This window comes from Drosophila bipectinata, chromosome 3L (genome assembly GCF_030179905.1).
Source record: "Drosophila bipectinata strain 14024-0381.07 chromosome 3L, DbipHiC1v2, whole genome shotgun sequence".
NCBI lineage: Eukaryota > Metazoa > Arthropoda > Insecta > Diptera > Drosophilidae > Drosophila > Drosophila bipectinata.
The window spans coordinates 7,024,991-7,051,948 of NC_091738.1; the positions used below are offsets into that span (position 1 = coordinate 7,024,991).

At 43.0% G+C, this 26,958-nt stretch overlaps 4 protein-coding genes across 12 annotated transcripts in view; 2 read left to right on the forward strand and 2 right to left on the reverse strand.

Annotated features, from left to right (window-relative positions):
• Positions 1 to 12,625, forward strand: part of Lmpt (four and a half LIM domains protein limpet) — a 52,454-nt gene extending 39,829 nt beyond the window's left edge. For 4 of the 6 annotated variants that reach the window (XM_017232070.3, XM_070279430.1, XM_017232071.3 and 1 more), the window contains 5 exons: positions 2,785 to 2,985; positions 3,827 to 4,001; positions 10,778 to 10,947; positions 11,350 to 11,536; positions 11,603 to 12,625. In XM_017232070.3, the coding sequence (XP_017087559.1) occupies positions 2,785 to 2,985; positions 3,827 to 4,001; positions 10,778 to 10,947; positions 11,350 to 11,536; positions 11,603 to 11,760 (891 nt within the window). In that variant the 3' untranslated portion in view covers positions 11,761 to 12,625. Of the gene's footprint in view, positions 1 to 1,937; positions 2,287 to 2,784; positions 2,986 to 3,826; positions 4,002 to 6,507; positions 6,749 to 9,391; positions 9,624 to 10,777; positions 10,948 to 11,349; positions 11,537 to 11,602 lie in introns of those variants that run through there. The other 2 variants (XM_017232072.3, XM_017232074.3) reach the window with 2 other exon arrangements.
• A 304-nt stretch (positions 12,626 to 12,929) lies between these two features.
• Positions 12,930 to 14,103, forward strand: LOC108119059 (uncharacterized). The gene is made up of 2 exons (XM_017232020.3): positions 12,930 to 13,014; positions 13,066 to 14,103. The coding sequence occupies exon 2, from the start codon at positions 13,459 to 13,461 to the stop codon at positions 14,017 to 14,019; it is 561 nt and encodes a 186-aa protein (XP_017087509.2). The 5' UTR covers positions 12,930 to 13,014; positions 13,066 to 13,458; the 3' UTR covers positions 14,020 to 14,103.
• An 889-nt stretch (positions 14,104 to 14,992) lies between these two features.
• LOC108119055 (zinc finger protein 853) lies at positions 14,993 to 17,695 on the reverse strand. The gene is made up of 3 exons (XM_017232016.2): positions 17,487 to 17,695; positions 15,257 to 16,260; positions 14,993 to 15,189 (listed from the first exon to the last, which is right to left on the reverse strand). Exons 2-3 carry the CDS (start codon positions 16,257 to 16,259, stop codon positions 14,993 to 14,995), a joined length of 1,200 nt encoding a protein of 399 aa, XP_017087505.2. The 5' UTR covers position 16,260; positions 17,487 to 17,695.
• A 1,703-nt stretch (positions 17,696 to 19,398) lies between these two features.
• Positions 19,399 to 26,581, reverse strand: LOC108119158 (uncharacterized). 4 transcript variants are annotated; one of them, XM_070280358.1, is made up of 5 exons: positions 26,476 to 26,581; positions 26,187 to 26,278; positions 24,380 to 24,450; positions 20,015 to 20,694; positions 19,399 to 19,953 (listed from the first exon to the last, which is right to left on the reverse strand). In XM_070280358.1, exons 2-5 carry the CDS (start codon positions 26,199 to 26,201, stop codon positions 19,511 to 19,513), a joined length of 1,209 nt encoding a protein of 402 aa, XP_070136459.1. In that variant the 5' UTR covers positions 26,202 to 26,278; positions 26,476 to 26,581; the 3' UTR covers positions 19,399 to 19,510. The 4 variants fall into 4 exon arrangements, with proteins under 4 accessions (XP_070136459.1, XP_070136460.1, XP_070136458.1 ...); XM_070280359.1 differs by lacking the exons at positions 19,399 to 19,953; positions 20,015 to 20,694 and adding an exon at positions 21,097 to 22,063; XM_070280357.1 differs by lacking the exons at positions 19,399 to 19,953; positions 20,015 to 20,694 and adding an exon at positions 22,071 to 24,075.
• Positions 26,582 to 26,958: the final 377 nt, after the last annotated feature.

Consider the following 26,958-nt stretch of genomic DNA (forward strand, 5'->3'; position numbering starts at 1 on the left):
CCGCCGCGGCGTCAGAAAAAAAAAAAAAACTTTTTATCAAAGATTTGCAAAATGCAGCTTATTTTTAGAGCAACGCGGAGATTGCATTACACTCGGCTCCAATGCTGTTGCAGTTGTTGTTGCAGTTGTGTCTGTGGCAGAAATAGTTGGGGCAACAACTAATAAATATGCACATGCAATGCATTATTTTATGTACACGAACATGCACTTGATAGATAGAAAATATATATGTATATATCTGAGGTCTGGAATGGCCCACTTAAAAATTTTGGACCATGTTTATTATTTCAATTTTTTGTTTTGAAAGAAATTATACTTCCTTGACCTTCACCGGAAAATTTATGTTGTATTTATTTGGTTTTATTCCCCTTTAGCCCATAAATTCCCATCACGGCAGTGAATCAGTTTACATCAGAATTGTGAACAATAAGATTTTCAAACAATAATTTTTTGTTTATTTTGAGTTTTGATATGTCTTGTAATTCTCTGGGGGATAGGCTTGTGGCCTTGTTAATTGCTTTCTACCACTGAACTGTCACTTTGGCTATTTGTACTTGCCCACCTTGATGGCCGACTACTGCCCTTAGGTGTCGCCACCATTTGTCTAATGGAAGTTTGTTCTGCTTTTTCGTTCACAAACATTGGTTATTAATTGGGCTAAAATATATTATATATTATATGCCGAAAACAGGCGTCGAAATTAATGGCGAACCAGATTGATGAGGTCACTTCGAAAGAGTGTTCTGCTAATGGGCTATAATCTATGCTGATAGATCCATCAAATGTCAGAATGTCAGAGAGATTCATGAAATAATATTAACTTTTTCTTATAGACTTGTTTGTGTACGAAATTACACAATCTTTGGAATTATTTGGGCTATTTGCCGGCACACCTGTTGGTTGCCGTTTCAGTAAACACACGACCCCTCATTGGCATTTCAATTCCAATGATGTCTGTTTGCCGAATGGTGTAATTTTTGAAAATCAAGGAATGCGCCAATAAATTCCATATATTAAATACCATTACGCTAATATATGGATAGCTTGGAACCCACGCAGATCCCACAAGATCAATTGGAAATATTTTCTATATGGAATTCAAAGAGTATGGTACGGGTGCGATAAGTAAATGCCAGACTTGGATCATCATTTTGGTTTTAATTCAATATTTATGCTTCATTTGTGGAGGGATTCTGTGCTGTGCTGGGCAGTGTTCGAAGAAAGAGAAAATTTTGAATTTTCAAATTTCGAGAGTTCCAAGAGTGTGTGTGTGAGTTTGTGAGAGTGTTCCGACTTGTGTGTCGTGTGCACAAGCGCCAGCAACAACTAAGACCCATAAGGAAAAAACACACTACATCGCTTTCTGTCGAGGGGTAGGAGCAGGGGGTAAAGAAAATTGAAAATTTTTCAAAAACCCCTGACAAGCCATTCCGGTTGGCAAGGGACGAGGGGTCATCGGGGGCTGCCACACCCCTGTGACCGGCAGACGGGACAGGCAGGTGTGCCACCCAGCCACCCACACCTCTTGGCACCTGAAATGCGTTCGCTTCGATTTTTCAATTATTATTTTTAGCGCGAAAAACGCGCAAGAAATATTGCACACAAATTGGCCAAAAATCATTGAAGAAATTGGACAATTTTTTGGGTAAAGATTCAATAATGCTGTTAATTATTGGCGATATTTACATTGTCCACCGCAATATTTCAAAACGCCTGCCTTGGTTCTGGTTCTACCACACCATATATCTCGCTTCCCCTCTTTCTCTATATCTCTCTGGGGGAAAATCTCTAGAGACGGCGATAGTGGTACGCTACGCTCTTCTACTCTCCGAGATTTTATTTTTACACTTGGCGGTGGCGAAACTAGATACAGAGATACAAAGATACAGAGCGGTGCAGCACAGCATCTCGAGCATTTCGAGCATTTCAAAAACATTTTCGAAAGCATTGCGCCAGTTGAGATCCCGACTCGGCAAAGTTCATAACGTTCTGGACCTCGATCGAATCGAAATCAACGCGTTCGCTATACAAAAACCACATAAAAACTATACAAATATATACACACGCTCAGCCAGAACACGCAGATACAGATACAAATACACGCATCCACAAGATACTATAATAATAATAGAAAGTTCAGTCGGTCGCGATGGCGGACGTGGAAATTATGCAAACCGTGCAAACGGAAGTGAAGAAAACGAAAAAGGTCAAGAAGACATCGAAGCGTCGCGAATCCGAGGTCCAGATCAGCGAGGTCGAGGTGGACGCCACCATCGAGGAAAGGGGGTAGGTGACCTGTGTCATGTGTGTCCCAAGCACAGTTTTGTGGCAGTTCGTAAACGATGTTTTCCACTTTCCATTCAAATCATTCAAAATTCAACAAATTCCTTGTTTTAAATTCTCAAAAAAAACACCCAACATTTTCCAAAATCAGAATCACTCTGTTTAATATCCAAATATGAACTCTCGCATTTCGAACTTTTACAAAACGACACACGTTACTACTCTACTTTCCTCGGCCAAAATGTTTACTAAAAGGTATCCACCAAGTCTATTTAAGCCAAACAAACCGAAAACCACCCAAAGTGCCACAAAAAAACAATCTAACATGAAACAAAATTACACTGAACCACACAACAATTGGATCACAAATATATGTTAAATACACACCTCTAAAATATATATGTGTTATGTCCTTTTTTTTCTGAAACCCTCAACCCTTTTTATAAAAAAAAATGTGAAATGTGACTTTCTATATATCCAATATCCCCGATGTGCTTGCAGTTAATTTTCAGTGGCGAGTACACAAAAGCCATGGACAAGGACTGGCACTCCGGACACTTCTGCTGCTGGCAGTGCGACGAGAGCCTCACCGGACAGCGTTACGTCATCCGGGACGACCATCCGTACTGCATCAAGTGCTACGAGAACGTGTTCGCCAATACGTGCGAGGAGTGCAGCAAGATCATTGGCATCGACTCGAAGGTGAGTGCACTGGAAATAAAAATGATCAGGACCCATAAACTGATCGTAAACCGTATTTATGGCCATATGTGGGCAGTCAAAGCATTTAATAACCATAAAGTAGGGCACACAGATATAGCAGCAACTCTCCGAAGAGTAAGTAGCCCGCACTTCCACTTCCATTGACAAAAACCAGTTTCGGGTGCAGCCTATAAAACCACAAATTTAAATCAATAAACATTCAAAATCTCAAATCAAAACTTTGATTACAACAGATTACCAAAAAAAATATTGATTTTTAATATCGAGTTTATGTCTGGCTCGTGTGCCTCTATTTTATGGCTATTTTACGATCGTCGTGTTTCTTTTTATGTGGTTTTTATGTGTCTAGTCGTAATTTTAATCATAATATTAAAAATAGATCGAAAAATGCAAGACACAAGAATGCAGTGTCTCATATTAGGTAATGGTCCGTGAATTATTTTCACAAATTAGCCAAATAACCTTGCTCCTAATAGGTAATTGTCTGTAGGGATTAGAAATAAATCTTAAATATATTTAACAAGATGTGTCATCTTAAAGAGGAACTTTTCTAGAATAATTTTTAATTAGGATCAATTGTTTTCTAAGTTAGACAAAAGCATCTACAATCATATTTTTAGTAGGTATCTCAGGTATACTAATCATGGAAAAATTCTATAGTATCTTTCCCATCTGAAAACTATTATAATTTTTTGTTTATAAATAGATCAGACTTCCATATCCATTAAAATAAATTGATCTTTGAAGTCCATAAGGTAGTCCCTTTTCAAAAACAAACCATAAAGCCAAACATTCACCGGAATCCATCATTTCTTTCCAGGATCTTTCCTACAAAGACAAGCACTGGCATGAGGCATGCTTTTTGTGCTTCAAGTGCCATCTGTCTCTGGTGGACAAGCAGTTTGGAGCCAAGGCGGATAAGATCTATTGCGGCAACTGCTACGATGCCCAGTTCGCGTCCCGCTGCGATGGTTGTGGCGAAGTTTTTCGCGCAGGTAAGAGGAAACTAGGCCTATATCTAACAACTCACATTTTGTTGCATACTTATGGGCGGTTTCTGAAAAATGGCAGCCCTAGCCATAAGAAAAATGGTTTCCGGGTGGAATTCAAGTTCTTCTTGTTACTGTTAGTTCCTCCTAATTGTTAACTGATACATGGAAAATGATCAGGAGCTCAGAGTGGGGCTGAAAACTGGTTCACCGCAGGTGGATAGGCAGTGGCATCCATGGCCTATCTCAGATACTTGATCAATTTATTAAACCAAAGCCGGGGAATTAATTGCTTTGGCTGGAGTAGGTTGGTTTTCTGGTAAATTAGAGTGGACTTTGAGGATTTAAAATATAAATCTCTGAAGTTTCATGTATTCTATTTAATTTGAAAATAAATGATTAAATTAAAAAGTTAAAGCAGACAATTAGTTTTTAATTTATAAACATTTAGAGTATAAAGTCCATCTTGGAAGTTTATCTTCCCGCAAATGAACTTGCCACACTCGAGTGCTTCCAGTTTTAAGATGCTAAGATACGAACGCTGCAGCGGTGAGTTGCTTACGTAAGTGCGTTGCTGACTGACTGAACTGCAAGTTCATTGTCACCTGTGTTCGGACTCTTAATGAAACAGACCAACAAACAAACAATGCAACCCACGCCAGACCCTGAACCCGCTCTCGAGAAACTCCCCTCCTCCGGCCGATCCCTGCCTCCTTTTGAGACAAGGTGTCTGCTGTTGCCCCGCTTTCAATTGTAGCGCAAATAAATATGACAGAAAAGCAAATACTGTCCCCACAAACGGAATGAAATAAAAATACGTTGTACTCTGAGTGATAAATTTATGGCTGATAAATGCCGCAGATCAGTTCCGAGCGAGTAAAATATATGTAGAAACACCAACACCCGAGATCTGATCACCCGAGATCCCATCCGACACCCCTCGGCACATTCCAAATTTGGCCAAAACGTTGAAGGGGCCGTGACACTTTCGCGTTAACATTAACGCAAGGTTGCCAACCACGCGTCGCTGCCAATTACGTGTAGAACAGGCCAGAAACAGCGGCAGTAAATAATATTGCCCGCCAATACTTGACTGTTGATTTTTCCTGCACTTTGCAAAAAGTTATTTCAATGTCAACATCCCACACACCGTGCGCTCGGATTGAGATATTCTGTTGTTTGTCAAAGGTGGATCCCGGGTTGACGGACTAATTTGGTCGGTCCGACTAGCTAATCATCTTATCAAGTGCATACTAAATACTCGCCAATTAAAAATCCTTTTTAAGATTTTTTTTATCTCTTAGAATAAATTGTATAAAACCCATCAGGCCACGAGTCAAGCACCAGATATATTCCGATTTTAGGATTTAATTTTTTTGTTGGCTCCCCCCCTTGATTTGTGGCTTTTAAATTGCCTTGCTTGGGATTCATTAGAATGAAAAATGATTATTATGCTGCTTTCGGGGGCGGAGGTGCGCCTGAAATTGCGAATCAGCGGGTATTATTAAATAGATTTTGGCTTTTTGTTGGCACCGAGCAGACTTTCATTTTGTGGGAATTTATATATAGAATTTCAAAGAATTAATGACGAAAACAAACCAATTGCCATATGCTTTCGTGTATGTACTATGATTTTTTTATTGACTTTCAATTGATTGATTTGTGAGTAGCCGAAGCCGAGGGGGAATCCCACGCTTATTCGGCGGCTCATCCAACGCGTGTCGAACCATTTCCGTAAGGCTGGCCAATTAATCAGAGAAACGGTGCCAGCGACATTAACTTCATTCAGCCACACCATATGGGGATGGAATTTGATTAAAAAATAAACTGCAATTGCAAGCCATTTCCCATTTTAAAAAATGCTAAAATGCCACTGGGCGTTGCGGTGCAACTTCTGGGTCTAGTTGACATATCCAGAGCTAAAAGTGGGGGTATTCCTACACTGGAAAGTGCGGGTAATCTGCATAAAACAGGGGCCACAACAACACGGGTTCGTCAATCTCCCTGAACTGGCTAGGCTGGGGACTGGGTACTGGGTACTGGGGCCGGTTCCCCCTAGTCAAAATAGTTCATAATTGCCTGGCAGCGGGCGGAGATTGGCAGATTGTTGGTGTCTCTAAATGGCACCTCGACTACCTTGCTATATCTGATACTTTTTTTCTGTGCTGTTGCTGTCGTGTTTTGGAGGCAACAAGCCGATATCTTGTCGGAGGCGGCATGCAACAGGTACCGCCTCTCCAGCTCCCCCAGTAGTACTACTCATACTCTTGTTTTCACTCAAAAGTACTCAAACTAAACTCACAATGCCTTCTCTCTGGCTCTCGTATCCAAACTCCGGCATCTGTTTTTTGTTTGGGGCCCTCGGCTTTCAGACTCAAAACAGTCGAAAACCACTCGAAATCAACAAGCTTCGGCAGTCTTCGGCTGTGCTCTTACTCTCATCCATTTGAGCTGCATTTCGAGCAACATTTTTGTAACACTTCGAGCAACATTTTGTTGACTTGCCGGATTCAAAGTTTGAAAAGTTTTCGAAGCGCGCGGAATGTGCCGCGGATAGTAGAACGTGTGTGTTTTTTGTTTTCTGATCGGAACAACGTGTTGCATGCGAATCGTTTGCATTAACTTTCGATCATCTCTGGCCCATAAAGAACCATAAAGAAAAAAAAAGTATTTCCGCAGTTAATCGGCATAATTGAGAGAAGCCAGGCAGTCTCCAATTATAAACATCTTGGCTTGTTTAGAGGAACTCACCTGTAAACAATTTGTGAAAATGCAAAGTGTACCCCGGCAAGGCTTCTGTTTTCGTTGATTGTAAATTGCAATTGTTGTGCTGGACCCTATTTTGTATGTTTATTTGTAGTACCTGTCAGAGAAGCTGGCTGGCTGGCTCCCCCTTCCTGCGACCCACATTGCGTATACTTAATGTATCCTGGGCGTATACGTAACGGGCGGCCCACACACATTGCACAACAGTCGTGTTGCAGCTGCAATCGAGTGCAGCCGCCTCTGCTCAAGTTACGAGCTGAGATTTCCCAGACATTAAAATATAAAGACATATAGATAACATAAGCATGTTGGTCCAAAAGAAATTTCGTGCCGCCAAAACCGGAAACAGATTTCGGACCCATTTTGGATGCATTTAATGTCAACCGACGGCCACTTCGACGTGTTCCACATTCAAATTCGGCCCGAAATGGAAATCATGTAAAGCAAAGAAATTGAACATACTATTCAGAGACATATATGTGTGTATATTTTCACATGAATATGCACGCAATTGAGTTGCGTGGCGTTTCTTTCGATTATTATGGTTGTCATTGCAATTGAATTTCAATTGAAATTGGAACTGAAAACGAAATCGCTTGAAACTATTTAGTTCCGAGTGGTTTTCAATTGAATGCCTTAATTGCGGTCGGGTGATTAGTGAAAAGGGTGACTCAAATCATGCCCTTGGGGGACTGATGCTGGCGATCGCCTAATTAAAGATCCTATCACCTCCTCGGACAGCCACTAAAAGCACTCCCTCATGCCGATGTCATTCGTTTGTCTTATCAAAACAAAGGCCCGAAAACAAGCAAATTCAATTTCTCTTTTCACCGAATCTAAGCGGCCAATAAATCTTGGCTTTAAGCCAGTAAGCCAGCTAGCAAGCCAGCCAGCATACTGTGCCCTGCGGCGGGTCAAAGTCAAAGATCTTGTCTTCGAGAGAAAATCAAACATTGCGGTGCGGCTGCATTATTAATATTAAATGGTGGATCACTTGAACAAAATATTACTCCTATTATTGTAGGAGATTTCTTTCTGTGCATTCGCATTTGCACTCGTTTGCAATTAAAAATGCAGACCATGCACGGCTTAAGGGTTTCAATTTCTGTTTTGGTTTTCTCGGCTCGACAAATCCAACGAATCCACTTTCATTTTTACGGCTCTTGACACCCTGAATGGGCCGCGTTTAGCGTTTAGCGGGCCAATGCAAATGCCATCAATCACACCAGTCGGCGACCTGTCAATATATCATTGTCTCAATGTCTCTACACTTGACCTCAGGAGTTGATCAGCCAGTAGATAGTCATTGCTTCGGCGGCAGTGGCGTTTGTTGTAGGCGTCGTCTCTAGTCGGTTGATCTGCCCGTGGGCGATGTCTTTGGCCAATCCGCGACTGACAACTCATCACAATTAGTTATAATTATGTTAGACACTGGTCGCTATAAATAAAAGTTATTTATGCCCCGCCATTTGGGCCGCAAAAACCCATACGAATGCTGCGGTTATGAGCTGGTAACCCGAAACCTTTGGGGTCACAGTCTCGTTTTCAAAAAGACAAAGAGTTCAGCTCATCTAGCCATAAAATGATTAAAAGAGTATGAGTTAGGAGTTAAGATTTAAGGCATTTCATTTATTTAAACTTTGAGCTCTATTAGCTTCTCAAATGCCAGATTTCACATCCTTGTGTCAACGCAAATATTTGCCAGAAGCTATAGCTCAATATGTGTGGAAGCTGTGGAAGATTTTAACTCAAATTCTTGTCGATACAATAATTTCAGCAACAATACATAAATTTCCAATTAAATTGGATTTAATATTCCCGTTTAGCTGAATTACATCATCTTTAATTTGGATAGAATGTGCTTTTGAATTAGAATTCCATATTCCAATTTCCTCTTCTTACATCATCGGGTGCTGAATTTCGTACCTCTGCTGGATTTCTTTTGCATTCCTACGATATCTTAGCCGATCTTCTCCATTGTGTGGGTTTATTTCCAATAATGGGTTTAATTCCAATCCAAAAACTCTGTTCTCAGTTTCCTGTGCGCCTCCAGCTTGGACAATTTCCTGCTTCAATTTGCGCACGAGCTTCGACAAAAGATCGCTCATGAAACTCAGCAATTTTTTCGTGTTCTGCTCAGCAGTTTTTGTTGGATTTACAAAAAGTTAATTATTTAATGATTTATGATAGCCAGTTGTTGGATTTCGCCGATTTTGTTGCCGTTGTTTCATTTCCATTATAACCAATTTGGTTTTGGATTTTATTTATAAGCATTCGCTAAGTTTAATGAAACTTGTTATTTGGCAAATGATGTCATAGAGACAACGCCTTGAGATCATAGTAGATCTCTACTGCTAAGAGAGAGACTGGCCGACGCCAAATTTGTTTTCTACTTAATTCCCGAGATCGCCTTTAGATAATACTGCCCGGTCTCAACTAGTTTTTCTGGGTCTTTGATCGCCAAACTGACCCACTTCGAGCGGATGGCATCAAGGGGGCTTGGATGTTTCGTGACTTATTAAGAAAGTACTGGTATTTAACTGATGGGGAGATGGAGAAGCCTTTTGTGCCGGGGTACACTTTCCACTTGGACCCTCCCACCCACTTATTCCAAATTAATCTTCGGGTAGCCCTCAATCATGACCGACGTGGATGTGCTTAGCTCGAGGATGAAGTCGCGACTTCATCTGCAAACCAAAACCATTGGCGCTGAGAGGATCAAGAAGGCCAAGGATAACAACGAGGACATTGCCGTGCTGAGCATGTTCCTGCCCAATGCCTCCGCCGTGGAGGAGAACCGAAACTTTTATTGCCAACTGGGCGACTATTGCCGCCTCGGCGATCCGCGTGCCACCAAAGCAGGTAACTTGGACGGGCGTCTATGTTAATTAACAACGGATGAGACATCATAATTTATCAATATTATTGCTGACCGAAAACTATTCAAATTGGCCAGAAGAAAGGAACCGCCCACGGGTTCTGGGCCAGTTCCATAGCGTCATCGCATTGGCGGTGTGATGATGAGTAATGATTTGGCCATTTAGGGAAACACTCCAAGCAGCCAGACATCTAATCCAATCCATAAAAATCTAGGGTCTATTAACTTAATAAATTATGTCTGCTATACAGTTTCTTTCTTTTTATAAAATTTGAATATTTAAATTAAGAAATACAAAGGAATCGCTTTGATTTACAAGCCAAAATGATAACCATAAAGGTGATTCCATTAAAAATAATTTATATATATTTTTGACTTTCATTAGTACATCCTATTAAGCTCCAAATTAAACATAAGTAGTGTGAATATTTTTTCGAAAATTAATTTGGTTCAACAACCTTAACCTTTCTCCCATTAAAGTCATCTTATGTTCTTCAATTGTCTTGCTTGACAACCGTGAATTAAAGAATAATTTTCGGGGAACAGAATTTCCACTCAATTACCCATCCTAGGGGACTGGCTTTAACTCTTGGTTGTCTGCTTATTTTTGGCAAAAAACATTCCGAACACGCAATAAATAAAGTAAGCGAAGACATTTGTCCAAGCTCTTGAGGGCTTATATGATCCAATAAAGCGGCTATAGCCCTAAATCAAGTGGCGGCATGCCTTTTGTCTCGAGACTAGCCAAAAATTTGTGTAATTTCTGCATTAATTGTTATGAAAATGTCGAACCCCATCGGGAGGGAATTCTAGGTTTGGTTAGGGGCGTGTCAGGAGCCCCCGTTCTCCCTGAAAAAAGTTGCATGTCTGGCTGACATAACGGCGGAAAGTTTTCTGTTTCCAAATATACTTATACTTTTATATATATTGAAAATGGATTGTCTTCCATTCACTGATTGAACTCACTCTGGCCTCAATCTGTCGTTGTCTGAAATTGAGTTTTTCCCCTTTTCAGATTGATTTGATCGGATCTAGAGCTGGGTTAGTGGGTTGACAAAGTTCAAGGTTCAAGGTTCGCCGCCTACAATAGATATCCGGAAATTGATTTTTTCTATTGTTTTTTTTTCGATTGTTTTAGGTACCAAGAAGATGGAATACAAAACCAGGCAGTGGCACGAGAACTGCTTCTGTTGCTGCGTCTGCAAGACGGCCATTGGCACCAAGTCCTTCATCCCCCGGGAGCAGGAGATCTACTGCGCCGGCTGCTACGAGGAGAAGTTTGCCACACGGTGCATCAAGTGCAATAAGGTAAGGAAAAATGTTGGATTTATATGTAAATAAAGGTGACAAAGTAGTAACTTAAAATCAAGCGAAAGTGTTAAAAAACCAATAATTATCACGCAGGAAGTCAATGTTCAAAAAGTCGCATATGTACAGATTTTTTAAGTATTTTTAAAAATATGCCTCATTTATTCAAATATTTTGATACTCATATTATTATATCAATGATTCAATGAGACAGTCAGATTATAAATATTAATATTTTTATGTTTTTTAAAATATTTACTTGATGAATAATTTAGAAATTTCTAAAATATATGACTAACTTTTAAAACAGTGACTTATGAAAGAGGATCATAAGTATTTACTAAATGCATTAACCAGCTTATCTTATTTAATTTTTTTTTTTTTATCTTTTTTATATTTTAGGTCATCACCTCGGGTGGTGTTACCTACAAGAACGAGCCGTGGCATCGCGAGTGCTTCACCTGCACCCACTGCAACATCACGCTAGCCGGCCAGCGTTTCACCAGCCGGGACGAGAAGCCCTATTGTGCCGAGTGCTTTGGCGAGCTGTTTGCCAAACGCTGCACAGCCTGTGTGAAGCCCATAACAGGTTAGTTATATCTTATCTCCTATCTATATCCTCTCAGATACTAATTAAAATGATGTGTCCTTGTAGGAATTGGCGGCACACGCTTCATCTCGTTCGAGGATCGCCATTGGCATCACGATTGCTTCGTGTGTGCCAGCTGCAAAGCTAGTCTGGTGGGACGTGGTTTCATCACCGACGGACCCGACATCCTGTGTCCTGATTGTGCCAAGCAGAAGCTGATGTAAGTCCAGCACGCGGACCACATGGGGGAGAGGAAGGACGAGAGGCAGGATCAAAAGTAGCCATAAACAAATTCAACGAAATTATGGATCAAATCAGAGCAGGACGCAAGTGAATGCAAAACGATAAAGTGGAATATATATATATACATAAATGTATTAAAACGATATACAGAGAAGATAATGCCTTACACTTATATTAGAGATGAGAAGATGAGAAGTCCTATTGAATCAAAAAAGCAAATCAATTTTTGTAAAATTTCAAGTCGTTAGAATTAGCTAACTTTGCTTTATCTTCACTCGGATAGATCAGCACATCGGATTGTATAGATACTTATTATTTGTAATTGCATTTCAAAAGGCAAAATCAAAAAAGAAAAACCTAAAAAAAAAATATGAAAACAAAAAATGAAAATACTGAACCAATTGTAACTATTGTTGCCACATTGAAAAATGTATGTTTATTTATTTATTTTAAGTTTTAACCAAGCGACGTGTCAGAAAGAAAGATGAAAGTTTCCTAACCGCGGGTTTCAGTTCTAAACAGTTCTATTGTATTAAATAGCACACGATTTTGTTCGATTTTGATGGTTTGTCAATTAAAAAACGCAACAAAAATGCCACACAATCGCCAACACACAGATACACACATGTCCTAGCAATATAATTGTTTAGTTTATATTATTTTCTTTTTGATTTATTGTCCTACTTCTTATGTTAGAGACTTTGCTTACTTAAAGCACTAAATACACAGACACCACACACCCACACAAACACACAAATAATAATGATAATTGCGACACAACATTATATCAATGTCCTTAACTATTTAATGAAATTCAATCTAAATAAATTAATAAATTATCAAAAATTGTATTTCTTTTATTATATGGGAAAGTGGAATTCTCAGAATAAGTTCAAGTTCAAAAGTGGCCGTTAGAGCTTTAATGGCCAGATAGTCGAAATTTATGGGCAAGCTTATTGATAGGTTGCCAGACTGTTGGATAAAGTTGGCTAAAGACGGAAGTCTGAATTTGAAAAATTGAAAATAAATAGATAACACTGATAAACCTCCATTAAAGCCCCCTTACATATGGATTTTACTCTTATATATTCCAACAAAACTCCAAAATGAGAGAAAGAAAAGAAACCTCCTTCCAAAAAAACAGCACTTGAACCAACAAGTTTTTTGACACATATTTCATTCTGTAATGACAACAAAAATTCTGTAAATAAGCTACAAAGAGTAAAAACGCAGAGGTATCGACCCTTGGAATGTCTCTCCAGAAAATATAACACTTTCACTCCCAGGTACCTCCGATGATATTGGCAATATGCCTGAGTTTCGGGGCCAAGTGAAGAATAATATAACAGAAAATTTACAAATAAATGCAAATAAGTAACTCAAACAGCCGAAATGGCTCAAAAACCAAAGCGCAGCGAGTGCTCGGGGCACGTCTGGATGTTGGCCATGTGCCAAGCTCTTGGCCAAACCGAGTCCAAAGCCAAACAAAGGTAAATACACAAACGGCACTCAATTACACTCAAAAAACGTACGGAAAACGGTCAAAAAATGTATGTGAAAAAGCGCAGCAGTTGGAATAAGTTCGTTGGCCAAGGCGAAGCCAAAATTAGTGCAACCTCGGACCAGGGCCAGAGTGGATCAACGGGACAGAAACAATCACGCCAGAAAGCTAGACAGTGATGCAGTTGCTCCACATATCGATGGGATGGGTTCTGGGACTAGGGCTGTTCTTCTCAGTTCTGGAAGCAGCCATCCTTCCCTTGACTTTGATCCAGGAAGCGGAAGTTGCAACGCCTATGGATACGGAGAAATTTGGATACCTCGAAGTGAAGCCTAATGGGTCACTAATTCTCCGGAGAGCCCCAAACCAAAGTGGTAGTAATCTCCAAAATCTCCTCATGCTCCGAGGAGTCCTACAAGCCCTTAAGATAAGTCCTACAAAGATATCGGAAGCTGGAGGCGAAACCCAAGTGGCTTTAAAACTCTATGGTGATGGGGTGGAGCTCAAGTTTCCACCTTTCCTGGAGAATGTCATCCAGCGTATTCAGACCTACTTCTCTGTATATCGCTACACGGACACCAGTAAGCCCAATTTTCAAAGGAAAGAGAATACAACCATATCTGAGCCAGAAGAAGATCCAGTGATCGAAACTACTTTGAAACCTGAAGAGGATTCCGATGAACTAACGTCCATCGGAGAACAGGATGCTTATATTACAGTGGGCGAGGATTCTCATTAGGGGCATAGTTTCTTCATTTAATATTTCATCGCTCTATTTATTCCATTAATTGTCCACCATAGTTTATAGTAATTTAATAAAAGTTACCGTATTCAAAACGGTGTGTGATCGCCTCCACCCTCACTGGATATTTGGACACGTTCCGGGGGTCACTTGGTATTCATTGCCATAGTTTTGGGCAAAATTTATGATCTTATTTACACAACTGTGTAATATGTGCAATATTTTTGGGGAATTTACTGGACTGCGTAAGAAACTATTCGCACTTTTTGAGGGTCAGTGTTGTTGTGTAATAAAATAATTATAAATATTAGGAGAAAAAGTTAGTACTACTAACATGGAAGTACCATAATAAGGTCTATCTTAAAAGATTTCTCCAAAGATATTCCTATAAATGAGCATGTTTTTAAACGTAAAACTGAAACCATAAAAGAAATCCTAAAAAATCTAATCAATATGAAAAAATACTATAATCTTAACATCTTTATTTAAAACTCATAAAAAGTATCAGTTCTCTGGAGTAATAATTTTCCCCGTAAAAAGTTCTCTGGAAACTTTTCCATTTTTCCATGCCACAGACCTACAATCCAAGATGAAAATTTTTTTTTATACATTTTACATTCACTTTTTTATTGTTCTGTTTTACGTTTTCAATGTTATGGTTAATGAATATGTAATGATGATGATGAATACGAACGTTTCGTGATGATAATTATGAACGAATGAATGTCTCTTTCTTGCTTCGCTTCTGTTTGTTAATTAATGTCTGGAAAATGGAAAATGCGGATGCTCTTGTGTCTTGTGATTGTTAGTAACTAAACATACGGTTGTGGGTGGGTGTGTGTGTGTGGTGTGGGAGGATACCCCTTGGCGAGGTCCGATCTGGGTCGAACCAGGCCAGTAATATTATTCAGTCGAAGAACCAAAGCTACCCAAATAGGTTGAGATACATAGATACAGTGATTCCAGTTAACTAAGCCTGTGGCAAAATGGCATCGGCAATAATCTCGGCAGGTTGCGCCGGCTGGATCTGTTGGATCTGCTGCTGCTCCTGCTTGGGCTGCTCGGCCAGGAGCGGCTCAGTGGAGGGTATGGTCTTGGTTAAGAGCTCGGCAGCAGGAGCAGCCGGAATCGTCTTAATCAAGGGCTCCTCCTGGGGCTGTAACTTGACTGCAATGGAAAATATATTTTTTTTTTTTATTAAATTAAACAACTAATTATGTAAGTGTTAACTCACTCTCTTCCTTAATCTGCTCCTTGGCCAACTCAGCACTTTGAAGCTCCTGCTTAATGGCATTGCTCTCCAGAAGACGTCCTGCAATCTCAGCCTTTGGCTCTTGAAGGGCTTCGGCAATAGGCTGCTTTGTTTCCTGGATGGGCTGCTCCAAGGGCTGTTCCTTCAGCAGAGGCTGGGGCTGTTCCTTCAGAAGAGGCTGCTCCTTCAACAAGGCTTGAGGCTGAATCTCCGGCTGGATCTCTGCCTGAGCCTGGGGCTGCAGCGGCAGTTCCTCCTTGATGGCCACAATCTGCTTCAGGGCTTGGGGCTCGGCTGCAGTCTGCTCCGCCGCCTGCTCTGCCTGCTCAGCCAGCTGAGGTTCCTGGATGCTACGGGCCCTGATGGCCGAAATGGGCCAGGTGTAGACCGGAGTATGCACCACATCTACCACTGGGGTGTGGAAGACCTGCGGCAGGCTATAGAAGTGTCTGGCCTCAGGCGCCGGAATCAGGGGCTGAGTGTTGGCCGGAGTCTCGATCAGTTGAATCTTTTCCTCGGTCTTCAGGAGCTGCTCCTCCTTCTTGGATCCACTGGGCGGGAACAGGCTGGGGAAGAAGTTGGCACCTGTGGAGGCTGCCGCAGCGGCCGCTTCTCCAAACTGGCCACTTACAATCTCGACGCCCTGCTGAGCCTGCTGCTGGATCTGGTTGATGTTCTCCTGCACGCCCTCCCACTGCTGCTTGGTGGCCGGAGCACCGTCCGCTCTGCCAGAGCCCACAGATTCGACCACCGGAGCCACCTGGGCAGCAGTTCCAGCCGGGACATAGACAATCGTCTCCTCGTGGTAAGGCGTGGCCGCCACTCGAGCCAGGGGAGATAGGCCATGGACGTAGCGGAGGGCTGGCTCCAGATGCACCTGAGCCTGCGGCGTGACGATGACTATGTGCTGCGGATGGGGCTCCAAAGGCTTGGCCAGGCCACCCACCGAGGCCAGGGCCAAACAAAGGGCCGCTAGAAGGAACATTCTGCAAGAGGGATTTACTTTTGTATTCCATGCTAAGACATATAATATTGAATTTAATTTTCTAAGTTTATTGTTATTTATTTAAATATTCTAAAAAGGATTAAATATTTTTAAACAAGCAATGAAACCTTCATAAAAATGAATGCCCTAAAAGTTCTAGAAAATCATGACAATAATAGTTCTTCTTTGACCAAAGTACTGCAAACTGGTCTTGAGGCATGGTCTATTTTTAGCCACTCTTCTGCCACCGCACCAAAGTCCATTCTAAATTTAACGTTATTTTGTGCGGCAGTGTGTGTCTGTGTGTATAATTGCTGAGTGCTGGTCCGACAGGACAGGATGCTCCGCCACTTACATGGATGCACTATTATTGGCTATCAACCGGTTTGCAATTGATTGGCCCGGCCAGGAGAACCTCTTCGGCAAGCACTTCTAGTGTAGATACTTGCTGGCTAATGACTGCAGGCAGCTTTATGGCTTAAATCGGTACTTGATAGTCAAGTTTGTCGATGTTCCTCCCATTCCCTCATCCTCTAATTCTTAAGAACGTTCTTTGTGTGGTCTTTAGACAGTTTGCAAGTTTGTTGCTTAAGTCTTTTGATTTCTGGTGAAAGAATTTCTTTCACAAATATGGGATTTTTACTATTTTTGTTATTTTAGGGTATGAAAATTAAAAATATGATAAAATTTTCAATATTATACTTTGACCTTATGTTTAAATAATGTATCCTTTCTCTGTATAGGCTTCTTGATTTTTTTTTAATGCCTGATAGTTTTTTTCAGTATTCGTCATGAAAAAGTAAATATTTGTCCATTCTAATTAGAGACTTAAACGTTAAACTAGTTCCATTTAAGCTTTTAGTTCTTATTATATTTTGATAAATATATACTTTAATAATATTTTAAAAGAAGAATAAAGAATAAATATAAAGTATAAGTAATTTTACATTTAATACAAAATCATTTCCCCACTTTCCCAATTAACCCTTTAAAGCTCCATTAATTTTTATGTGAACAATTCTGTATAAAATTAATAAATCACAAAAATATTAAACCTAACTTTTGTACATTTCTTTCACTTATACTGGAACTTTTATGTATTTTTTTTTGGCTATTCTATTGTGACCTCATAAAGCAAATTTAAGAGCTTAGCCAAACCAGCTTGAATTAAACGTACTTGATAGAACTAAGCCTAGAAATTACTTTCTCGAAACGAGATGAGCTTACCTTTTAGTTGGGCTTGATGGCCTTTCACTGCTTTCCCAAACGTAGACAGCTAACTCGAGAGCACTTTTATGGCCACAGAATACGCTCCGGCTCGATCCGCTCGAGAAAAATCTGCAAATATCACTAGACGACAGTCGCTAACAAAGGCACAGTGCGGCTGGGCTATTTCAGTCTTCAGTGTTAACACGGCGACCACTTCAAGGAAACTGGTGGCCAACGCTACGCGACCATGGCCTTTTATAATGTGCGGCCAGAGACCCCGTCCCGCCCTGACACACCCTGACCTAGGCCAAGAACAAAGAGCCAAAGAACCTGAAGCCGGAGACGATGTTGGTAACTGGCCAGCTTCCCGAAGGAAGGGGCAACAGTCCAGCTTTTGGCCAAAAGGAGTCTCTGCAGATATGTACTTTCTGGTTTCAGGTTCGCTGCAGATGGCAGATGGTCAACGTAGATGCGGTTCTTGCCTCCGTACCTCCCTTCTAGTTGCTGTTGCAAGTTGCAAGTTTGTTAAACCTGCCCGCTGCGTAATAGAAGTCAAGCGTTGCATTGAAGCCGCATTGACGGCTTGGAGAACTGGCAACTGGTTCAGGTGCAAATTGAATGCATCCCAGTACCTATCCTCCATCGCTAGCTTCATCTCCAGCTCCAGCTCCGTCTCCTTTCCAGTCTCCATCTCCATCTCCGTTTTCATTTCCACCTCCCCGCTTAGATAATTTATTTTCATGTTGGCCGCCCTGGCGGAAAAGATTAATCAAGATTTGCACATGCTTGCATTCAGTCCGCCTTAGATTTTCGTTTTGTGCGCAATCGCGTAAATAAATTTATTTTCGTTATAAACTGTAATCACTTCCCGCAGCAATTAGATGCGTTGCCCTGTCTTCCTGTCACTGGCTCTGTGGGATCTTCAGACCATGTCAGGTTCAGTTGTGGTCTTCTGGTACGACGGCTGGCATCAAGCAATAAAGATCAATTTCCAGTTCATTGGCCTTTTGGATTACAATTCTTTGATTGTTTTTAAAATAGATATGTTAAACGATATTTAGGAAATGTTTTGAATAAGCACATCAGAAATTTTGACAAAAAATCTAAAAAATATTGCGTTCTTGGATTTTGATGCAGATTTGTGGAGAATCGATCTACAAATCGATTAAGGTACTCCGCTCAAGAATCAGATAGATATTGCCAAAGATATAGGCTTCGCAGTGCGCCATATCGACGCTCCCATGGATCTTCCACATTTTGAAGGGGTCCATCAGAAATTTTGACAAAAAATCTAAAAAATATTTTGTTCTTGGATTTTGATGCAGATTTGTGGAGAATCGATCTACAAATCGATTAAGGTACTCCGCTCAAGAATCAGATAGATATTGCCAAAGATATAGGCTTCGCAGTGCGCCATATCGACGCTCCCATGGATCCTCCACATTTTGAAGGGGGTCCATCAGAAATTTTGACAAAAAATCTAAAAAATATTTTGTTTTTGGATTTTGATGCAGATTTGTGGAGAATCGATCTACAAATCGATTAAGGTACTCCGCTCAAGAATCAGATAGATATTGCCAAAGATATAGGCTTCGCAGTGCGCCATATCGACGCTCCCATGGATCTTCCACATTTTGAAGGGGGTCCATCAGAAATTTTGACAAAAAAATCTAAAAAATATTTTGTTCTTGGATTTGGATGCAGATTTGTGGAGAATCAATCTACAAATCGATTAAGGTACTCCGCTCAAGAATCAGATAGATATTGCCAAAGATATAGGGTTCGCAGTGGGCTATATCGACGCTCCCATGGATCTTCCACATTTTGAAAGGGGTCCCCTAGAAAATGTTAGTCATATTCTGTTTATGATTTTTACTATATAGGCTTTCTTTCTCAAGATCCTGAACTATCAACAAGCGCTTGCAGAGAATTTCAATTAAATAGGCAAATTTTATTGGCAATTCGGTAGCTGGCACACAAAATGTTGTACAATATATACTATAAATCTCATTGCAATCGAGTTTCATTCCAGGGGATTATATCTACTCCGAGTGGAGTCGTCGCTTGGGAGCCATGCGGATGTACGGTGTGGGCTGAGGCTTAGCCACCTTGGCCTGGGCCTGCCTGGCGGCATAGTCTTCAGCAATGGCAGTGCGCCACTTGTTCACCAGGGCATCTCCGCCCGAGATACGAACCGGAACCAGTTGCTGCGGGGTCTCACGGGTGAGGGGGAAACGGGCTAGGCTCAGGGGCACATCACTATAGTCATAGTCATCGCTGACCCTTTCCGCAGCCGAGTTGGGACTCTTAATAACCAGTTGATTCCTGGAGGGCAAGGAGATGCTGAAGGCTGCTGCCTCCTCGGGTGAGACTCCGGCAATGGCAGTGGCTTTTGGAGAGGCTACGGCTAAGCCATTACGACCAGAAAGGGCCACGGCATTTGGCTTAGAGGATGCCACTCCTCCCTCACCGGCGATGGAAAGACCTGAAACGGAATGAAGAAATCAAAACCAATGCTATAAGGACTTCTTTTATTTAGAACTCACCGACAGGCTTGGCTTCAGCCACAGCTGCATCTTTTTTGGGCGCCATCACGGACACACTGTCATTGACATCCTCATAGGGATCTTCGTTGTTGGGCGGCAGGAACTGCTCGTCCGGGGAGAACTGCTGCTCAGTGACCTCGTCCAGTTTTTGCTCGTCGATTTTCTGATCTGCCGGACTGTTGGCTGCCTCCAAGCCAAAGTTGGTGGGCTGCTTCTGAGGCATCGCGAACAGCTCCGGCTGCAACAGGACACTAAAGTCCTTGATCTGTCCAGTCTGCTGAAGCAAAGCTAAGCTCTGGGCCGCTTGGCCAAGCTCCAGAAGGCTGCTGGCATAAACCTTGTTGTCCTCCTCGCTGAAGGATCCCTTGCGCTTGGCCATCTCCTGGATGGCCACCAGACGGGCGGCGGCCAACTGAATCCGATTAAAGTCACTGGCGCTGGCCGAAATGGTGTTGCTGGCTCCGGACCCGTCGGCAATGGCTGAGATGCTGGCCGCTGAAATGGTGATGGTATCGTCGGAGTCTCTGGGCACCGCCCTGACCTGCGGCTGAGCCTGGCGCTGCAGGATGAAGCTGCCCACACTGCCGTCCCGCTGCGGACGCAGTTGCAGCAACTGGCCCCTCAGTCCGCCGTAGTAAGGATGCTCCTCGAAGATCAGCGGAGCTGCCCTCGATCTGTGTCTGTTGTTTTTTTATGGGTTTGAGTTTTTGGGGGTTAATCTTTTGATTACACGGATTTTGGAACTGGAAAAGCGGGGGTTATGCCTGGATTAAGCTTGGGGTTTGGGGTTTGAAAGCAATGGGGATATCTACAAGGGATTAGCGGACTACTCGATGACCCAAGGAGGTAGCTATACGTATTTATGTAGGAAGTACTTTATTTACAGTCTAGGAATGACACATTTTAAAGGCCTCTGTTCTTAACATAGGAACATGGGGGAGTTTTGGGGAAAGGATCTAACCATCCCAATGAGCCTTACATGGTTATACTAAATATATGTATGTTTTCTCTTTCATAAATTGATTTTTGTATTAAATTTTTCCATTTTCTAAAAAAATTAATTCATAAAAAAGAAATTTAAGGAAAATGCCAAAGAAATTGCTTTGTTTTCAGTTCCCATCTCCGGTGTTTCAGTCTAAGGATATCTTTTAAAATGAAACGAAAACAATTCCTTTGGCTGATAGTTACTAAATGGCCTCCTCCTGGCGACTTCTTTATTGGAACAAGTCCAGCTCCAGATCCGCTGTGGCATGCGCCTTGCCACCCACACCTGCTATGGCCACCGATTCCGGATTGAAGTACACATTGGTGGGAACTCCGCGCTTCAGATACGCCTTGGAAATGGGCGTGGATATAGCAGTGCCACCATTACCCACCACAGCCTTGGAATGGGGCTCCAGAATCAGGGCCGCCTGCTTGCGTCCTTGTATAGCCTGAGCCTTGCCCGGCTGGTAGGGTAGGAAGTAGTTGCCGAAAGGTATTTGGGGAAAGTTGGCGGAGCTGGTGCTGGTCTTCCCAGTGGCCTCCACTTTAAGGGCTTGCTTTCTTAGCTTTTGGGGCGCCAACTTCTTGAACTGCCGCTGCTGCTGCAGCTTTTGGAACTCCTGTTTGGTGGAACTAGTTGAGATTACAAGCTTGCCGGGAATAGGGACTATCTCCTCAATCACATAGTCCGGGTTGATCTTGCTAACTGCCGAACGGAGGCCAACATCACTCTTGAGATCGCCGCTGGTTTGCGTCTTGGCTTCTTTGGGGGGCAGTGCCTGGAGCTTTTCTGGCTTGTCGCTCTCCAACTCAGTGGAGCTGTCCTCGGCTAAGCTTTCGGGCTGGCCTTTGGGGGTGGTGGTTGGGGCACTTGCTGCTTGGATCGCGGTGGAGGTGGGTTGGAGTACGTACGCCAGGGGCGGCAGGGGGGCCAGATTGTAGGCGGCATAGTAGGCTCCATACGGCGTAAGTGGGGTGGCTTCCAGCAGTTTTCCGGACTCAGCAGCCACCGGAACGGCACCGCTCGGTGGCCAGGCCTCGATGTTGGTGGTGCGCCAGTAGGCACTTTTGGGTTAAGATAGTTTTTGTGTTTTTTTTTCGTTTTTGATAAAAGCAAAATGGGAAGAATGTTGAAGAGAGCCGCCGGTTAGTTTGGAGAATATTTACAGCAATATTTTAAAGGGTTAGAGAAAGGATAAGAGAGGAACTGTGTCGGGTTATTTACATGCCAGGTGAGGATTAATGTAATGTAACTAAGTATTTACAGGTAATATTTACACAATATTTACATGACAAAAGCAAAGCACAGACGGTTAGGAAAATACACGAATTTATTAAAAAACTAAAGAATACCATCTAGGAAACCTAACTAAAAGTCCAAACAGTAGACTCAAAAAACCCCCGGTCCTTGATCCCCCTCCTCCTCATCCTCAGCCTCCATCGTCGAAGTGGGAGGGGCGTAGTATACGGTGGGTCCAGTGGCCACAACTTTGCCCTCACGAGGGAAACTCCTGGCTTCCAGATCCGTGCGGGCGAGCGCATCTTTCAGGTCCACATTCGCCGGGATTGAGATCACCTTGGCTCCGGGTCCGGCGATTGTGAGACTACGTGGATGGGTGAGGGCATAGCCGCCGGGACCCACAATAGCTGTGCCACCGCTGCCAGCAGTGGCCACACCGCCTGGGCCGGCAATGGCGATGCCTCCCTTGCGCACCTTCAGTCGCTGTATGATGATTCCCCCCTCACGGAGCGCCTGTTTCTGGGTACTCTGCTGGGCGGTGGCCACCTGGCCGACCGTATGCACCAAATGGTGGGCCTTGTGGGCGAACAGGTGCTTCTCTGAGGAGGCACTGCTATCCTGCAGCTCGGCAGCCGTATTTTCAACGGTGTCCACATCATCTGAGTTGCCATCGCCGCCACCCTCGTTCTCATCATCCCACTTGTAGTCCTGGGAATCACTGATCTGACTCTTAGTGGGCAGGCTGCCCACAATCACAGGTCCTGCTCCAGTCGTGGGGGACCGGAAGGGTAGCTTGAATATGTTGCTGAAGGCATTCTTGATAGCCGCCGAAGTTTGGTTCTGCATTTCGGCAAGGTTCACGCCAGGCACTCGAAAGGGATTCAAGCGATTACGATTGGGCAGCAGACCACCGGACGGAGGTAAGGTGGAACTGAGGAAAATGGGAGCCAACGTGGAGCTGGGTTGTTCTGCATCCTTGCCACTCAAGCGAACTGGCTTGTTGGTGGCAATAACTTTCTTGCGATTTCCTGAATTCTGTTCCGGAGCCAAGCTGGGCTGAATCCTAAGGGGCTTTGGTGAAGGCTTTTCGCGAGAGTCCAGGCGAGACTCCTTAAAGCTAAAGACGCCAGAGCCGGGAGCTTTGGTAGTAGTTGTGGTAGTGTTTCCCCTCTTTGGTGTGCCATCCTCATTGAGCGCCAGTTCTCGGGGCAGGAAGAAAAGATGGTATTTGGGAGTGGTCTTGGCCTGCTTCCTGCCAGTCTTGGCCTTTCCATAGAAGCTGTCCACATCGCCTATGATCTTGTAACCCTTGACCCGGTACTCCTGCGACGCATGCTCCTTCAGGTACTGATCCTTATTGAGCTTGTACAAGTGGACGGGAATTACAAAGTGGGCGGGCAACTGCTGGGCCTCCTCCGGGGAACTGGGCCGTGGAACCTCCACTCTGTTGGGTCGGAAGTACAGTTGATCCTTGGGCTTATTGATCTCGTTGGAAGCGCTTTCCTGGCTCTGACGCAGTCTGGGCGGAAGGTTGTAGTTGCCCGTGAGCTTCACAGCTCGGATCGAGGGCTCCAGCAAGGTCTGACCATTGCTGCCCGAGAAATGGTGCTGCTGGGAGTGGAAGGGATGCTGCGCCGGCTTGGGGAACAGATACTGACTGGAGTCGAGGATCGGGGGCAGCTTGGGTTGCTCTGGCTGCTTCTTCACGTAGCCGAAGGCCTCGTTCACCTTGGCGATCTGCTCGAGAATACGCTTGGCTTCGTCCGCCTTATCCGAAGGAGGCGGCACATTGCCCTCGAATTCCTCCGGAAATTTAATCAGTCGCTGCTTCTGAATTCTGCAAACGAAAGTGGGGTTTTTGTTGTTTTTTTTTCTCTATCTCTGGTTACTTTTGGTTAGCAGCTACTTGGCTAGTTTCTATTTGCTAATGCATGGGAATGATTTCGGGTTAGTCACAGGTCGGGCGGGGGAGAGGGACGGTTTAGTTTTAGTCACAAATTCTAGGCGAGCGCATCAACTTCTACTTTGGAATGAGCATTAGCGTAGACACAGTCAGTCATAGTTTCTGGCTTTTGGTGGCACAGGCAAGGCTGTTAGTCGGGGCTTAGGAATTGTGGGACTAGTTGTTTTCGACTACTTACTCAACGGCCAGTCCACTGGCATCGGGATGGGCCTGGACGGCGGCCAAAGAGACCACCAGTAGCGTTGACAGCTGAAAGATAAATGGTGATTTTCAGTATTCCAATGTCGTAATGGTTCATAGAATGCGGTCAAGAGCCTTGCAAAAGTCTCTCCCTAGTTAATTTGCATAATTTCTTTGGCATTTCTTAACTACCAAAGCAGAAAAGTGAGAGCCAAGCCGGGAGAAGAATCTCCCAGGTACGGTCTTGAATTTTTCCCCCCAACAAGATGCCCAAATATTTGACTCACTCCTCCGGCAAACACACGCCGTTTCCCGCAGCCACCACGGGCGTTTGGCAAAGTCAATATTGACGCAACCGTTAGCCGGTAAAACGCCCATCTATCAAAGCTGAAATGTCACTAAGCCGGGAACTCAAACACGGCTGGGACCGGAGCCAAAGCTGATTCCGATTCCGAAACCCAAGCTGGGGCTCGTGTTGTGTCATTGACCTGAACCTCTAGGCGTCTGTTACGATTTCGGGCCAAAGCGTAACTCGAAAGAAAAAATCAATACATACGTTCTGGCCAGAAGAGGCTGTCGAACTTGGTTGTCATTGATTTGCAAGATCTCTTGCATCGCCAAGATGTATTTCTGTCCGTCTGTCTGTTGGCTTTCTTTTGTCTGTTCTTTTATTATATTGCCAGCTATAATGAAACCTGTACGACCCCAGATCGGGTGTGTCTTGTCCAAAAATAAACTGGGTTAATGGCTCGAATGCAAAGTTTAAGCGCAGCATTTTATGTTCTCAAACGAGATGTAAATGGGTATCAGGTCCGCTCAGGTGTCTTGGGTTGATATGATATTCCTGACCTAATTGAGCTGAGATTGATGGACTTCGGGCCCTGGAAGTGTGGGACTACAACCATCAATTTATTAATTTACGAACCCCTATCACAACATTGACAGAAACTCAAAGAACAAATGAATGCACTTCTAGTTTATGGAGCTGTGATTCTATTTTTATATTTTTTTTGTGAAGCCCCCCACACCAATGTCTTTGATTGTTCTGGGTGGGGGCCCAGAAGAAAGAAGGAACACTTTTATTGGCATTTGTTAGCCCACGCATGATTTTCTTACGTTTGTGGCATATTAATTTTTATTTCTTCGAGTCATAATTAATTTTTGGGCTTTTCATTGTAAGTGTTTGGATTGGTTATGGTTATAATTGAATGGTATTGTTGCTTATGAGCAAGGTGCTGACGCATTTGGACTTTTAAGGGCATGTATATTAATATTTTCTTTGGGTGGGGCGATGAATAATGCAAGGGATAATCCGGCCAAGGCTATAAATTAATCATTCTCACTTTTTAAATTCTAGGAAGAGAGGAAGTTTTTTCACTTTTAAAGGCTATAGAGTATTAATTGAATAGAATTCTTTAAGCAGTCTTTACAAATACTCTAAAATCTCTTTCTTAAAATTCAATAATCAGTTCTTTGCATTTAAATTGATTTTTGATGACCATAATGCCCCTTAAAGGTTAGCCAGAATATTTGCATATGGCACAGGCCATAATTAAGGCTAATATCCGCGGTCAAGAACTGAGCAAAGAACCAATAATGTCGCTTAGTGAAAGTTCATTTCAATTCCGAAGTGAAAGAACGAAAGACTTAAGGCACGAACTTGGGCCACTTGACGAGATAATGAGTTCAACGGCAGCAAAGTGTAATAAATAATTAATTGCGGTCAGGTCCAAGCTAGTTTCATTTCAATTTCTCAGAAACCCGAGATGTTTAGACACTAATTTCGTTTTCTTAGTTCTACTTACAGCAAAGAAGCGCATTTTGAAAGTCGCTTTAATAGTTTTCTTCAATATTCTTGGCTCTGGGTAGATCCTTGCCTCGTTTAAATATCCTTGAACTGAAAACGAGAAACCAACGTTATCACAAAATCACAAACACTGCCACTTAAAAGCAATCCTGTAGGGCTTTTAATTTTCCATTGTTTCTGGTCTGTCTTGTTTCTTTATATTCTTTTCTTTCTTTTTTTTTTTGGTTAAGAACACGGAACAGGCTGAGGAACTTGAGGACTTGAACTGGACACACACTCACACACACCTGCTAGTAGACCCTGTAGATGGCCAAGAAGAACCAAAAGCCAACAAGCCAGACGGCGACTGAAGATGAACTGAGTGTGGCCGGGCCCAGCGCCTCTGTTTATAACATTTCCATTAGCGATGCAAACGACAGCGGTATGGCCAAGAAAACAGGGCCCGAAGAGAGAGTTGGGCTAAGAGCGAGGGGCCGAAGAGAAACCCGAGATCCCAGCACGTACTTCAGCGCCTTGGCCTGGCTTTTATCTTGGAGCGTGAATCTGTTAGCTGGATAGCTGGGATTTTAGGGTACCAGAGCTCCAATTGATATTCAGGCTTCCTCTAGCTCTAGGATTGGAATCTCCGTCTGGTATCCGCCCATGGCTAACACTCTGAGCATACTTGCTCGCACTTTTTGTTTCAATCTAACAAGTTAAGATGTGCTGACAGAGGCTACTCCACGCTACCGCTTTTCTTCTGTCCAGAATCACCAGAGCCACTGCTGACG

Excerpts from the sequence above, each read along its gene's own strand:
- LOC108119055 (XM_017232016.2), bottom strand. The coding sequence starts at position 16,259 with ATGTTCCTTCTAGCGGCCCTTTGTTTGGCCCTGGCCTCGGTGGGTGGC. Across the intron at positions 15,190-15,256 it reads GGAGCAGATTAAGGAAGAGA|TCAAGTTACAGCCCCAGGAG; the intron begins GTGAGTTAACAC and ends TTTCCATTGCAG.
- LOC108119158 (XM_070280357.1), bottom strand. Across the intron at positions 24,076-24,379 it reads GCCAGTGGACTGGCCGTTGA|AATTCAGAAGCAGCGACTGA; the intron begins GTAAGTAGTCGA and ends TTTCGTTTGCAG.
- LOC108119059 (XM_017232020.3), top strand. The coding sequence starts at position 13,459 with ATGCAGTTGCTCCACATATCGATGGGATGGGTTCTGGGACTAGGGCTG.